Source organism: Coregonus lavaretus, assembly GCF_964263955.1.
Source record: "Coregonus lavaretus genome assembly, chromosome: 37".
Taxonomy (NCBI): domain Eukaryota; kingdom Metazoa; phylum Chordata; class Actinopteri; order Salmoniformes; family Salmonidae; genus Coregonus; species Coregonus lavaretus.
In genome coordinates, this window is record NC_140024.1 from 28851518 (window position 1) to 28866804 (window position 15287).

General features: G+C 41.6%; 1 protein-coding gene across 1 annotated transcript in view; it reads left to right on the forward strand.

The window, feature by feature from the left end:
- LOC311111584 (protein mono-ADP-ribosyltransferase PARP14-like) overlaps positions 1-15287 on the forward strand; it is a gene marked incomplete at its 5' end in the record, with an annotated part of 51025 nt that overhangs the window by 9641 nt on the left and 26097 nt on the right. The window contains 3 exons of the mRNA XM_084154347.1: positions 1561-1664; positions 5085-5124; positions 14554-14826. Coding sequence (XP_084010473.1) covers positions 1561-1664; positions 5085-5124; positions 14554-14826 — 417 coding nt within the window. The remainder of the gene's footprint in view (positions 1-1560; positions 1665-5084; positions 5125-14553; positions 14827-15287) is intronic.

Consider the following 15287-nt stretch of genomic DNA (forward strand, 5'->3'; position numbering starts at 1 on the left):
GAGGACCGCCACAGGAAAGGAAGACCCAGAGTTAATTAGCGTTACCAGCCTCAGATTGCAGCCCTTTTGCAGTTCAATTAACAGACACATCTCAACATCAACTGTTCAGAGGAGATTGCGTGAATCAGGCCTTCATGGTTGAATTGCTGCAAAGAAACCAGTACTAAAGGACACCAATAAGAAGAGACTTGCTTGGGCCAAGAAACACAAGCAATGTACATGTACATTAGACCGGTGAAAATCAGTCCTTTGGTCTGATGAGTCCAAATTTTTTATTTTTGGTTCCAACCGCCGTGTCTTTGTGAGACGCGGAGTAGGTGAACGGATGATCCAGCCTCTCTCAGCCTATTGCGGACAGTCTGAGCACTGATGTAGGGATTGTGCCTTCCTGGTGTAACTCAGGCAGTTGTTGCCATCCTGTCCCGCACGTGTGATGTTTGGATGTACCTATCCTGTGCAGGTGTTGTTACACGTGGTCTGCCACTGCGAGGACGATCAGCTGTCCGTCCTGTCTCCCTGTAGCGCTGTCTTAGGTGTCTCACAGTATGGATATTGCAATTTATTGCCCTGGCCACATCTGCAGTCCTCATGCCTCCTTGCAGCATGCCTAAGGCACGTTCACGCAGATGAGCAGGGAGGGACCCTGGGCATCTTTCTTTTGGTGTTTTTCAGAGTCAGTAGAAAGGCCTCTTTACTGTCCTAAGTTTTCATAACTGTGACCTTAATTGCCTACCATCTATAAGCTGTTAGTGTCTTAACGACCGTTCCACAGGTACATGTTAATTAATTGTTTATGGTTCATTGAACAAGCATGGGAAACAGTGTTTAAACCCTTTACAATGTAGATCTTTTAAGTTATTTAAATTTTTACAAATTATCTTTGAAAGACAGGGTCCTGAAAAAGGGACGTTTCTTTTTTTGCTGAGTTTATATAAAAGTGTAATATTGGGATGCAAACTCAAAATGTTATACATTTTAACTCTTTTTCTGACATGGTACAGGGGTTTTATTTTTGTAAAGCCCAAAACCATGTGTGTGAGGTGTATACTTTTGTTTCGAAGCAGATTTGTTAAGACTACCAAGAAACACTCTGTGTGACCCTGATTTAGCCCACTCCAGTATTAAAATCACATGATGCACACTAGAAGATGACAAAAGTGTTTCTGTCATTGGCAACACCTATCTTCTTCTATGTTTTTGACTGCAATAAATAAAAACCTGCCGTTTACACCTGTTGATGTTGGGGGTGATGGTGCTGGTGCTGGAGATTATGAATATGACGTTGAAAAGCAGTGACAGTTCCCTTGTTAGGGTTAGTGGCTATTTAGCTGAAATGTTGGTGTCAGTTAGTTGATTATGTACTGAACACCTACAAAGCACCTGTTTGGTAATATACAAATAAAGTGATACCCAAGCTCAAGTATAGAGAAAAGGAATACTTTATTCTGTAGGAAACAAGTGTTGCTACAAAAAGTCCCATGGCTGCTATTTCAGTTGCTGGTTTCAAACTTTGAAGCTTTATAAATTGGTAAGAGTGTGTCATTTCTGTCCCATTCACAGCCAGGCAGAAGGTTCTTGGGAAGCAAGTGCACGAGATAAAGTTGGATCAAGGAGTGCTGAAACTGACCGTTCGACTGCCACCTGATGGGGTCACAAGTTCACAGGTCAGTGGTCCCTGAAAATGTCCAATCATGATCCTTTTACAGCCACAAGACACTGTTGATGTCTTTTGTTTCAAAATCTTATATACAGTACCATGATTTTAAGGGACAGATCAACATTTTCTGGGGGGCAGGGGCTGGTCCAACTCAAGGTGTAATAAAATAGAAATGCACCCCCCTCCCCAAACTAAAAAATATTTTCACATGACCCTCCCCTTGCACTGTCAAATAAATTGAACACCCTCCCCACTCATTAAATTAACTCAAAATAATGTTCACGACCAAAAATAACAATAACTGATTTTCAACAATTTGATGCCATTTTTATAATTATATAAAATATAAGCAACGAATTTTCAACCAACAGGTTTTTGTGACAATGCACCACACAACCAGTAAACAAACATACTGACTTCGGGCACTTCAATATCATGGTTTGCGTTTTCTACACCACAATAAATAGACTATGTCAATCTGGACAAACAGAACATACATCCCACCCTACCTTGTAGTCTTACCCAGTATCGAAGGCTTGGCTTGACAATTTCTGAATGTCATTAAGGTTTTTGGTGTTTTGTAACAGATGTCACTTTCCATTCATCAATTGGCTGCTGCACAGTTTGGATTGATTGATTGATTTTATTTATCAGTAAAAAAAAATACATATATTTACAAAGAATTTTGAAAGTGACCGAATTGCACAATAAAGTCGGGGACTTATTTCCATTGTGGTCCCTATTTTTAACATAAATACAAAAACAATTACAGAGATACAGACACATTACATAGATACAGACACATTACATAGATACAGACACATTACATAGATACAGACACATTACATAGATACAGACACATTACATAGATACAGACACATTACAGAGATACAGACACATTACATAGATACAGACACATTACATAGATACAGACACATTACATAGATACAGACACATTACATAGATACAGACACATTACATAGATACAGACACATTACATAGATACAGACACATTACATAGATACAGACACATTACAGAGATACAGACACATTACATAGATACAGACACATTACAGAGATACAGACACATTACAGAGATAGAGATGAAAAAATGCTCAACCTCCAGATGAGTATGAGGGGGGAAGTTAAGTACAATTCTTACAAGCTTGTTTGGCTGGTAGCTTATTCTTTAGATGTTTGGGGCTGCTGGTAAACCGTGATGTATCAGGCATAATCAAAGTGACACTGGACTAGCACACTTGCCAGAGTCTTAGGGGTGTTTATAGCTAAGTTTCCATCCAATTGACGACAGATTTTAATGTGAATATTCTGAAATATTCATAAAACAATATACCATTTCAGAGTTTCCTTTAGGAAAATTTGCCACTGGACAACATGACAGGGAAGATTTTAATTTACTGGACATTTGTGAAATTTTATGGACATCCATATGCATTCAGATCCGACTTGGCGCAACCAGTGCCATCAATAAACTAGGGTTGTTGGCCAAAGGAGCAACATTTACGTGTCCTTAAAAACAGCTATAACAAAAACACTATTGCTTGTGTTTTGATGTGTAGCATATGCAAAAGTATGTACCCAATTTTTTTAATTTGTTTTTTAGGCTACTTTCCTAAAATAATAATTGTCCACCTCAGGGTTCAGCTGTCAGAGATTTGAGCACTAAACGTGTTGCATGCATAGACCTATAGGCTTTGGTAACCACTGTATGATATTACTATTTTAATAATTTATTAATAATTTAATATAAAGGAAGAGAAGCTTAGAGATGGAGAGAGAGATAGGCCAGTGGCATGCTACGACACCGACATGCATTTCTTTATGTCAGATGGCTACTGCGTCTGCTATACAGATATAGCAACACTGAAGGAGGCTAATTCGTTAATTTTCTATCAGAATAATTTGTATCAAAATAAGCATTATATTGTTAGATTATAGGAGTAACTCTGGTAGGCCTGAAACAAACTTCCTCACCTCAAGTTCAACTGTCGGAGTCAGTTGGAGCTCCGGGGTGCACTGACTTCATATCATAGCCCTGCAGTAGCTAAAGCTTAATAATAGCCACACCACACCAAACCTTTACAAACGTTTCTAAACTTTATTAGGGTAATATCAAAAGTACAGTGCATTCGGAAAGTATTCAGACCTCTTCCCTTTTTCCACATTTTGTTATGTTATAGCCTTATTCTAAAGGATTAAATAAATGTTGTTCCTCAATCTACACACAATACCCCATAATGACAAAGCGAAAACAGGTTTTTAGAAATGTTTGCTAATTTATCAAAAATAAAAAACAGAAATACCTTATTTAAATAAGTATTAACACCCTTTGCTATGAGACTCGAAATTGAGCTCAGGTGCATCCTGTTTCCATTGATCATCCTTGAGATGTTTCTACAACTTGATTGGAGTCCACCTGTGGTAAATTCAATTGATTGGACATGATTTGGAAAGGCACACACCTGTCTATATAAGGTCCCACAGTTGACAGTGCATGTCAGAGCAAAAACAAAGCCATGAGGTCGAAGGAATTGTCCGTAGAGCTCCAAGACAGGACTGTGTCTAGGCACAGATCTGGGGAAGGGTACCAAAACATTTCTGCAACATTGACGGCCCCCAAGAACACTGGGGCCTCCATCATTCTTAAATGGAAGAAGTTGGGAACCACCAAGACTCTTCCTAGAGCTGTTTTTGCTTTGTCATTATGGGGTGTTGTGTGTAGATTAATGAGGAAAACAACAACAATGGAATCCATTTTAGAATAAGGCTGTAATGTAACAAAATGTGGAAAAAGACAAGGGTCTGAATACTTTCCGAATGCACTGTAAGTCAAGCCATTGTATAGAGAAAATATGAATATAAACCAGGGAAAACACACACTACCCTCCCCTGTGTCCAATAAAAAAAACACAGCCCTCCCCAAAGCAAAAAAAAAAAAGTTTGACACCACTCCCCTATTTTGGACCACCCCTTCCCCCAGTACATTTCAATCTGTCCCTAATAGTACATGTGTTTTAAGAAAGAGTAGTTTGGTCAAGCCTAAACATCTCTTCATTTTATTTATGCATAGTCACTTTAACTCTACCCACATGTACATATTAACTAAATTACCTCGACTAGCCGGTGCCCCCGCACATTGACTCTGCACCGGTACCCACCTGTATATAGCCTCCCTACTGTTATTTTATTTTACTACTGCTCTTTAGTTATTAGCTTATTTTTTTTACTTGACACCTTTTAAAAAAAAAATGCATTGTTGGTTAAGGGCTTGTAAGTAAGCATTTCACTGTAAGGTCTACACCTGTTGTATTCGGCGCATGTGGCAAATCAAATTTGACTTGATTTGATTTGATTAAATAGTAAAATACAAAAAACAAGAAAAATAGGAATAACACTTTTTTTTTAGGAAACACCATCTGCTGTCAACTCAGGCAAATCAACTACTGGTAAGTGGATTAAATTACATTTTGTTCCATATGGGAGGGGTTGTTTTGGTAGTGATGGAAAAATGTCTGTAAAGCTGTGCTAAGAACTCTACGCTTAACATAAGGCCTACGCACAAATGTATATTGCTCATGATTCATAGACTAGGTCCAATGTTTGTGAAAGGAATGTTTTGTGTTCAATATCTTGTAATGGTTCACAAACATTTTTTATCATACACTGTTTCATGATAATCAGATTATTGTAAACAATTCCTGTAAAATTGGGATCTGCCAGTCTTGATGTAGTTACCTGCCACTACCACTAGTCTAGCCAGGGTGCTGTTGATCTAGTCCAGCTGCAGGCCCGCAGCAGATGGCCTGTCACTAATCTACTGGCCGTAGTTATTCCCTACCACATACATGTGAACTCATCCTTTTCTTTCCTAGATCCCTTTCCTCCTTTCCTCCTAACCTAGATCCCTTTCCTCCTTTCCTCCTAACCTAGATCCCTTTCCTCCTTTCCTCCTTACCTAGATCCTTCCTCCTTTCCTCCTAACCTAGATCCCTTTCCCTTCCTCCTTTCCTAGATTCCTTTCCTCCTTTCCTCCTAACCTAGATCCCTTTCCCTTCCTCCTTTCCTAGATTCCTTTCCTCCTTTTCTCTTAACCTAGCTCCCTTTTCTTCCCAGCTTTCCCTTTCTTCCTCTCCTTTCCTATCTTTCCTCCTTTCCTTTCCTAGCTCCCCCCTTTCCTAGCTTCCTTTTATCCTTCCCTATAGCCCTTTCCTTAAGTTATTAACTTTCCTAGCTTCCTTTCCTCCTTTCCTAGCTCCCTTTCCTTTTTTACTTTCCTAGCTCTCTTTCCGACTTTCCTTTCCTAGTTTCTTAATTTTTCCAAAATTCAGTTTGGGATTTTCCCGAATTCCATTTTCTTGGTAAATGCCTCCTGGTTTGGTTTTTTTTCTTCTGTTTTTCACTCTCACAATTATGTTCATAGAGAAACAACAACATTGGATGTTCTGAGTCCCTGTCAAAGCCTAAAAGCGCCAACATGGTTCAATTTTGACACCAAGGGGTCATAAACGTCGTAATTTCATAACCTTTTTTTGATCCTTCTGAAATTTTAGGACAACTAGTTTCCGACAGAAAAACACACAATTTACTATGATTTCTGTTAATAGGGAGGAATGAAGCTTTTTCCTTTTTTTTTTTTTCTTGCTTTGTTTTCTTTCCTGACTTCCTTTCCTCCTTTCCTAGCTCCCTTTCCTCCTTTCCTAGCTCTCTTGCCTTTCCTAGTTCCCATTCCTTATCTCCTTTCCTAGTCCCTTTTCCTCCGATCCTTTCTGAGCTTCCTTTCCTAATTTCCTAGCTCTCTTTCCCCCTTTACTTTCCTAGCTCTCTTGCCTTTCCTAGCTCCTGTTCCTTATCTCCTTTCCTAGCCCCCTTTCCTCCTATCCTTTCGGAGGTTCATTTCCTCCTTTCCTAGCTCTCTTTCCTTCTTATCTTCCCTTTCCTAGGTCCCTTTTCTCCTCGAATTTCCCAGCTCATTTCCTTTCCTCCTATCCTTTGAGCTTCCTTTCCGTCTTTTCCTAGACCGCTTTCCCTATTTTATTTTCCTAGCTCCCTTTCATTCTTTCCTAGCTTCATTTCTTCCTATCCTTGCCCCCTTTCCTTAATTAGCTTATTTTCCACTCCTTTCCTAGGAAAGGGAGCTGGGAAAGAAGAAAATGAGTCTAGGAATCGAGAAAATGAAAGAAAGGAATGGGGAACAAGGAAAGGAAGCTTGGAATGGAGGAAAGGAAACAGAAGTAGGAATGGAGGAGGGGAAAGGAAGCTAGGGAAGGAAAGGGAGCAAGGAAACAAGGAAAGTAAAGGGAGTTAAGAAAAGGATTGGAGGAAAGGGAGCTAGGAAAATAGAGGGAAGCAGTGGCGATTTTAGCATGTACATCTTGGTGGGGCAAAAAACTTAGTATTACTTTCTCAGCTACAGTATACATATCTCCCTGGCATATTACATCATTTATGCAGCAGCATACAATACATTTTTGGACTCACCTTTTTGTGCTGTGCTCACTTGAACAGGAAGGTGTTGCGGCGGTCCTTCGTGGGCAAATTCTGTCATCAAACTTTGTCATCAAAGTCTGGCATTCTCTGGATTTATGGTGCTTTCAAGACAACTGGGAACTCAAGAAAAAAAAGGTAGAATCATGATGACGTCAGAGATCTTCAAGTCGTAGCTCTAGAAAGAGGACCGAGTTTCCGAATGTATAATTCCCAGTTGGATGAAAGTACAAAACTTATTTTCCCAGTCGTAGCTTGTTTTTCCTGAATTCCCAGTTGTCTTGAACTCACTAAAGTCCGATTTTGCAGTTCCGAGTTAAGTTCATTGACAGCATGGCTAATGTTGAATGTTTATCATTTTAAACTAGGAAAAGAGACCCTTAATCTTAGACTTGGGACCACACAGACACTCGACTGAATAGCAGGCTAATGATTTATTTTTTATTTGTATTTTATTTCACCTTTATTTAACCAGGTAAGCCAGTTGAGAACAAGTTCTCATTTACAACTGCGACCTGGCCAAGATAAAGTAAAGCAGTGCGATAAAAACAACAACAGGGTTACATATGGGGTAAAACAAAACATAAAGTCAAAAATACAACAGAAAATATACACTGCTCAAAAAAATAAAGGGAACACTTAAAAAACACAATGTAACTCCAAGTCAATCACACTTCTGTGAAATCAAACTGTCCACTTAGGAAGCAACACTGATTGACAATACATTTCACATGCTGTTGTGCAAATGGAATAGGCAACAGGTGGAAATTATAGGCAATTAGCAAGACACCCCCAATAAAGGACTAGTTTTGCAGGTGGTGACCACAGACCACTTCTCAGTTCCTATGCTTCCTGGCTGATGTTTTGGTCACTTTTGAATGCTGGCGGTGCTTTCACTCTAGTGGTAGCATGAGACGGAGTCTACAACCCACACAAGTGGCTCAGGTAGTGCAGCTCATCCAGGATGGCACATCAATGCGAGCTGTGGCAAGAAGGTTTGCTGTGTCTGTCAGCGTAGTGTCCAGAGCATGGAGGCGCTACCAGGAGACAGGCCAGTACATCAGGAGACGTGGAGGAGGCCGTAGGAGGGCAACAACCCAGCAGCAGGACTGCTACCTCCGCCTTTGTGCAAGGAGGAGCAGGAGGAGCACTGCCAGAGCCCTGCAAAATGACCTCCAGCAGGCCACAAATGTGCATGTGTCTGCTCAAATGGTCAGAAACAGACTCCATGAGGGTGGTATGAGGGCCCGACGTCCACAGGTTGGGGTTGTGCTTACAGCCCAACACCGTGCAGGACGTTTGGCATTTGCCAGAGAACACCAAGATTGGCAAATTCGCCACTGGCGCCCTGTGCTCTTCACAGATGAAAGCAGGTTCACACTGAGCACGTGACAGACGTGACAGAGTCTGGAGATGCTGTGGAGAACGTTCTGCTGCCTGCAACATCCTCCAGCATGACCGGTTTGGCGGTGGGTCAGTCATGGTGTGGGGTGGCATTTCTTTGGGGGGCCGCACAGCCCTTCATGTGCTCGCCAGAGGACTGCCATTAGGTACCGAGATGAGATCCTCAGACCCCTTGTGAGACCATATGCTGGTGCGGTTGGCCCTGGGTTCCTCCTAATGCAAGACAATGCTAGACCTCATGTGGCTGGAGTGTGTCAGCAGTTCCTGCAAGAGGAAGGCATTGATGCTATGGACTGGCCCGCCCGTTCCCAATCCAATTGAGCACATCTGGGACATCATGTCTCGCTCCATCCACCAACGCCACGTTGCACCACAGACTGTCCAGGAGTTGGCGGATGCTTTAGTCCAGGTTTGGGAGGAGATCCCTCAGGAGACCATCCGCCACCTCATCAGGAGCATGTCCAGGCGTTGTAGGGAGGTCATACAGGCACGTGGAGGCCACACACACTACTGAGCCTCATTCTGACTTGTTTTAAGGACATTACATCAAAGTTGGATCAGCCTGTAGTGTGGTTTTCAACTTTAATTTTGAGGGTGACTCCAAATTCAGACCTCCATGGGTTGATACATTTGATTTCCATTGATAATTTTTGTGTGATTTTGTTGTCAGCACATTCAACTATGTAAAGAAAAAAGTATTTAATAAGATTATTTCATTCATTCAGATCTAGGATGTGTTATTTTAGTGTTCCCTTTATTTTTTTGAGCAGTGTATATACAGTGTGTGCAAATGTAGCAAGTTAAGGAGGTAAGGCAATAAATAGGCTATAGTGCCAAATAATTACAATTAGTATTAACACTGGAATGATAGATGTGCAAGAGATGATGTGCAAATAGAGATACTGGGGTGCAAATGAGCAAAAATAAATAACAATATGGGGATGAGGTAGTTGGGTGGTCTAATTTCAGATGGGCTGTGTACAGGTGCAGTGATCGGTAAGGTGCTCTGATAACTGATGCTTAAAGTTAGTGAGGGAAATAAGAGTCTCCAGCTTCAGAGATTTTTGCAGTTTGTTCCAGTCATTGGCAGCAGAGAACTGGAAGGAATGGCGGCCAAAGGCTTTGGGGATGACCAGTGAGATATACCTGCTGGAGCGCATACTGCGGGTGGGTGTTGCTATGGTGACCAATGAGCTAAGATAAGGCGGGGATTTGCCTAGTAATGATTTATAGATGGCCTGGAGCCAGTGGGTTTGGCGACGAATATGTAGTGACGACCAGCCAACAAGAGCGTACAGGTCACAGTGGTGGGTAGTACAGTGAGGGAAAAAAGTATTTGATCCCCTGCTGATTTTGTACGTTTGCCCACTGACAAAGAAATGATCAGTCTATAATTTTAATGGTAGTTTTATTTGAACAGTGAGAGACAGAATAGCAATAAAAAAATCCAGAAAAACGCATGTCAAAAATGTTATAAATTGATTTGCATTTTAATGAGGGAAATAAGTATTTGACCCCCTCTCAATCAGAAAGATTTCTGGCTCCCAGGTGTCTTTTATACAGGTAATGAGCTGAGATTAGGAGCACACTCTTAAAGGGAGTGCTCCTAATCTCAGCTTGTTACCTGTATAAAAGACACCTGTCCACAGAAGCAATCAATCAATCAGATTCCAAACTCTCCACCATGGCCAAGACCAAAGAGCTCTCCAAGGATGTCAGGGACAAGATTGTAGACCTACACACGGCTGGAATGGGCTACAAGACCATCGCCAAGCAGCTTGGTGAGAAGGTGACAACAGTTGGTGTGATTATTCGCAAATGGAAGAAACACAAAATAACTGTCAATCTCCCTCGGCCTGGGGCTCCATGCAAGATCTCACCTCGTGGAGTTGCAATGATCATGAGAACGGTGAGGAATCAGCCCAGAACTACACGGGAGGATCTTGTCAATGATCTCAAGGCAGCTGGGACCATAGTCACCAAGAAAACAATTGGTAACACACTACGCCGTGAAGGACTGAAATCCTGCAGCGCCCGCAAGGTCCCCCTGCTCAAGAAAGCACATATACAGGCCCGTCTGAAGTTTGCCAATGAACATCTGAATGATTCAGAGGAGAACTGGGTGAAAGTGTTGTGGTCAGATGAGACCAAAATCAAGCTCTTTGGCATCAACTCAACTCGCCATGTTTGGAGGAGGAGGAATGCTGCCTATGACCCCAAGAACACCATCCCCACCGTCAAACATGGAGGTGGAAACACTATGCTTTGGGGGTGTTTTTCTGCTAAGGGGACAGGACAACTTCACCGCATCAAAGGGACGATGGACGGGGCCATGTACCGTCAAATCTTGGGTGAGAACCTCCTTCCCTCAGCCAGGGCATTGAAAATGGGTCGTGGATGGGTATAACAGCATGACAATGACCCAAAACACATGGCCAAGGCAACAAAGGAGTGGCTCAAGAAGAAGCACATTAAGGTCCTGGAGTGGCCTAGCCAGTCTCCAGACCTTAATCCCATAGAAAATCTTTGGAGGGAGCTGAAGGTTCGAGTTGCCAAACGTCAGCCTCGAAACCTTAATGACTTGGAGAAGATCTGCAAAGAGGAGTGGGACAAAATCCCTCCTGAGATGTGTGCAAACCTGGTTGCCAACTACAAGAAACGTCTGACCTCCGTGATTGCCAACAAGGGTTTTGCCACCAAGTACTAAGTCAGTTTTGCAGAGGGGTCAAATACTTATTTCTCTCATTAAAATGCAAATCAATTGATAACATTTTTGACATGCGTCTTTCTGGATTATTTTTTTGTTATTCTGTGTCTCACTGTTCAAATAAACCTACCATTAAAATTATAGACTGATCATGTCTTTGTCAGTGGGCAAACGTACAAAATCAGCAGGGGATCAAATACTTTTTTCCCTCACTGTATATGGGGCTTTGGTGACAAAACGGATGGCACTGTGATAGACTACATCCAATTTGCTGAGTAGAGTGTTGGAGGCTATTTTGTAAATGACATCGCCAAAGTCAAGGATCGGTAGGATAGTCCGTTTTACGATGGCATGTTTGGCAGCATGAGTGAAGGAGGCTTTGTTGCGAAATAGGAAGCCGATTCTAGATTTAACTTTGGATTGGAGATGCTTAATGTGAGTCTGGAAGGAGAGTTTACAGTCTAACCAGACACCTAGGTATTTGTAGTTGTCCACATCCTCTAGGTCAGACCCGTCGAGAGTAGTCATTCTAGTCGGGTGGGCGTGTGCCAGCAGCGTTCGATTGAAGAGCATGCATTTAGTTTTACTTGTGTTTAAGAGCAGTTGGAGGCTACGGAAGGAGTGTTGTATGGCATGGAAGCTCGTTTGGAGGTTTGTTAACACAGTGTCCAATGAAGGGCCAGATGTATACAAAATGGTGTCGTCTGCGTAGAGATGGATCTGAGAATCACCAGCAGCAAGAGCGACATCATTGATATACACAGAGAAAAGAGTCGGCCCAAGAATTGAACCCTGTGGCACCCCCATAGAGACTGCCATAGGTCCAGACAACAGGCCCTCCGATTTGACACATTGAACTCTATCTGAGAAGTAGTTGGTAAACCAGGCGAGGCAGTCATTTGAGAAACCAAGGCTATTTAGTCTGCCAATAAGAATGCTGTGGTTGACAGAGTCGAAAGCCTTGGCCAGGTCGATGAAGACGGCTGCACAGTACTGTCTATTATCGATTGTGGTTATAATATCATTTCGGACCTTGAGCGTGGCTGAGGTGCACCCATGACCAGCTCGGAAACCGGATTGCATAGCGGAGAAGGTACGCTGTGATTCGAAATGGTCGGTGATCTGTTTGTTAACTTGGCTTTCAAAAACGTTAGAAAGGCAGGGAAGGATGGATATAGGTTTGTAACAGTTTGAAGAGGGGGATGACCGCGGCAGCTTTCCAATCTCTGGGGATCTCAGACGTTACGAAAGAGAGGTTGAACAGGCTAGTAATAGGGGTTGCGACAATTTTGGCAGCTAATTTTAGAAAGAAAGGGTCCAGATTGTCTAGCCCAGATGATTTGTAGGGGTCCAGATTTTGCAGCTCTTTCAGAATGCTTGCAGTTAGCCACCGATTCCTTCCAAACCAAGCATTGTTGAATTTGTGATTTCCAACTTGTTGTGTAATGTTTATTTCCAATAGCTGATGAGCACCGATAAATTGTATCTATAATTTCTCTTCATTATTTCTCTTCATATGATAAGGATTAAAAAGAACATGCCAGTAGATTGTCGACTTGATTCATGATGATGACTGCTAGCCAAGATTTTTAAAGTATGATGTTGACATAATCAGTCCAATCAAAGCTACTATAGATATAATGTGATTTGATTTTATCTGTGGCCAATGACCTTCAGCCTTCTTGGATTGGTCACTTCTAATATAACTCTATGGCAGCACACAAGGGGCTTGAATTTTGTAGCTCTACCCTTAGACTTGGCGGTGACCTAGTGTCCCCCATGAGTGAGAGAACACTGAGCCAATCACAGCGCAACGCTGCCCTGAATGACGGGTCGCCACTGGAAGGGAGAAAAGGAAAAGAAAGCAAGGAAATGATGAAAGGAAATGTAACTAGGAAAGGAGGAAAGGAAGCTAGGAAAGGAGGAGTGGAAAGGAAGTAAGGAAAGGATAGGTGGAAAGGGAGATAAGAAAGCAATGGAGGGGAGAAAAGGATGGAAAGGGGACAAGGAAAGAGAGTTCACATGTATGTGGTAGGTATTCACCATGCCAGCAGATGGAGATAGTATTGGCTTAAAGCAGGGGTATCCAACAGGTTGATCGCGAGCTTGCAGCCCACCTATGAGTAACTCGCCAAACAATTCTGAAAATACATTTTTCACGTGTTCCACCACACTGTCATAAACAAATCTCACAAGTATCGGACAACGCAAGGTCCTACGCTACTTTCCAAACAAAACCACAATTACAGTACATTATCCCACCACTGGTAAGCCAAATATTGGCTTAAAAAGCTAAATGTAATACAATATTTGCCTATTGACCTTCAGCAATGTTGCCCGTATGTGTCTGGTGGTGCGCACGTTTATCTATCCCTTTGTGTAGCCAGTTGGCGATGCTTATGATCTTGTGGGTAGACAGAAACATTGCTAGACAGACACATTCCGCTCTGGTTAGATGGGCAATTAAAGGGGAATTACACACAAAAAATCAATATTTGATGTTTTTTTTTTCCAGACTTAAAAAATTGTCTTCTCATGTGATTTAACCCTAAAAGCGTCAGCATAGTTCTAGGTTTAAAAATAAAAATTGCAGAGACACTGTTGAGCAGTAACACTTTTTATTATTTTATTTTATTAACCTTTTGTAATAATAATAATAATAATATGCCATTTAGCAGACGCTTTTATCCAAAGCGACTTACAGTCATGCGTGCATACATTTTTGTGTATGGGTGGTCCCGGGGATCGAACCCACTACCTTGGCGTTACAAGCGCCGTGCTCTACCAGCTGAGCTACAGAGGACCACTGTAACACAAGTAAATGGTTTAAATTCCCCAAAATAAGCATATATATATATATACACACAGTACCAGTCAAAAGTTTGGACACACCTACTCATTCAAGGGGTTTTCTTTATTTTTACATTGTAGAATAATAGTGAAGACATCAAAACTATGAAAAGGCACATATGGAATCATGTAGTAACCAAAAAATTTCTAAACAAATCAAAATATATTTTATATTTCAGATTCTTCAAATAGCTACCATTTAACTAGATGACAGCTTTGCACACTCTTGGCATTCTCTCAACCAGCTTCACCTGGAATGCTTTTCCAACAGTCTTGAAGGAGTTCCCACATATGCTTAGCACTTGTTGGCTGTAAAAATCTGTAAAAAATGGTTTCACTATAAATGTATGATTTTTTTATATACACACAGTACCAGTCAAAAGTTTGGACACACTTTTACATTTACAGCAATCAATTTGTTCATTCTCAGCTGCTACTGTTCCAAAAGACTTACTTCAGGGTGGAAACACAGCCCCTCTTGAGATTCAGAGGGAGACGGTTAGTGTGAGTGCACCAGCGGACGAGGAAGAGCAGGGGTCAACCTCAGCCTTGTTGGAGAACATTCAGGAGAGTATGGACCAGGAATTATTGGAGATGCTGGTGGAGAATGTTTTAAAAGACTGTCCTTCTGCATCAGAGAACTTCAGTCTGGAGATCCTACCTGACACCTGCTTGGCTGTTGTGACTTTTCAAAATGCAAAAGGTAAACGAATGAAAAAAAGTTTACAGCTTATACAGTGCTTTCGGAAAGTATTCAGACCCCTTCACTTTTTCCACATTTTGTTAAATTACAGCTTTATTCTAAAATTGATTAAAAAATAAATTAAAAAAATACCCCATCATGACAAAGCGAAAACATGTTTTCAGAAATGTTTGAACATTTGCTATGAGAGTCAAAATTGAGCTCAGGTGCATCCTGTTTCCATTGATCATCCTTGAGATGTTTCTACAACTTGATTGGAGTCCACCTGTGGTAAATTCAATTGATTGGACATGATTTGGAAAGGCACACAACTGTCTATATAAGGTCTCACAGTTGACAGTGCATGTCAGAGCAAAAACCAAGCCATGAGGTCGAAGGAATTGTCCGTAGAGCTCCGATGACAGGATTGTGTCCAGGCACAGATCTAGGAAAGGGTACCAAAACATTTCTGCAGCATTGAA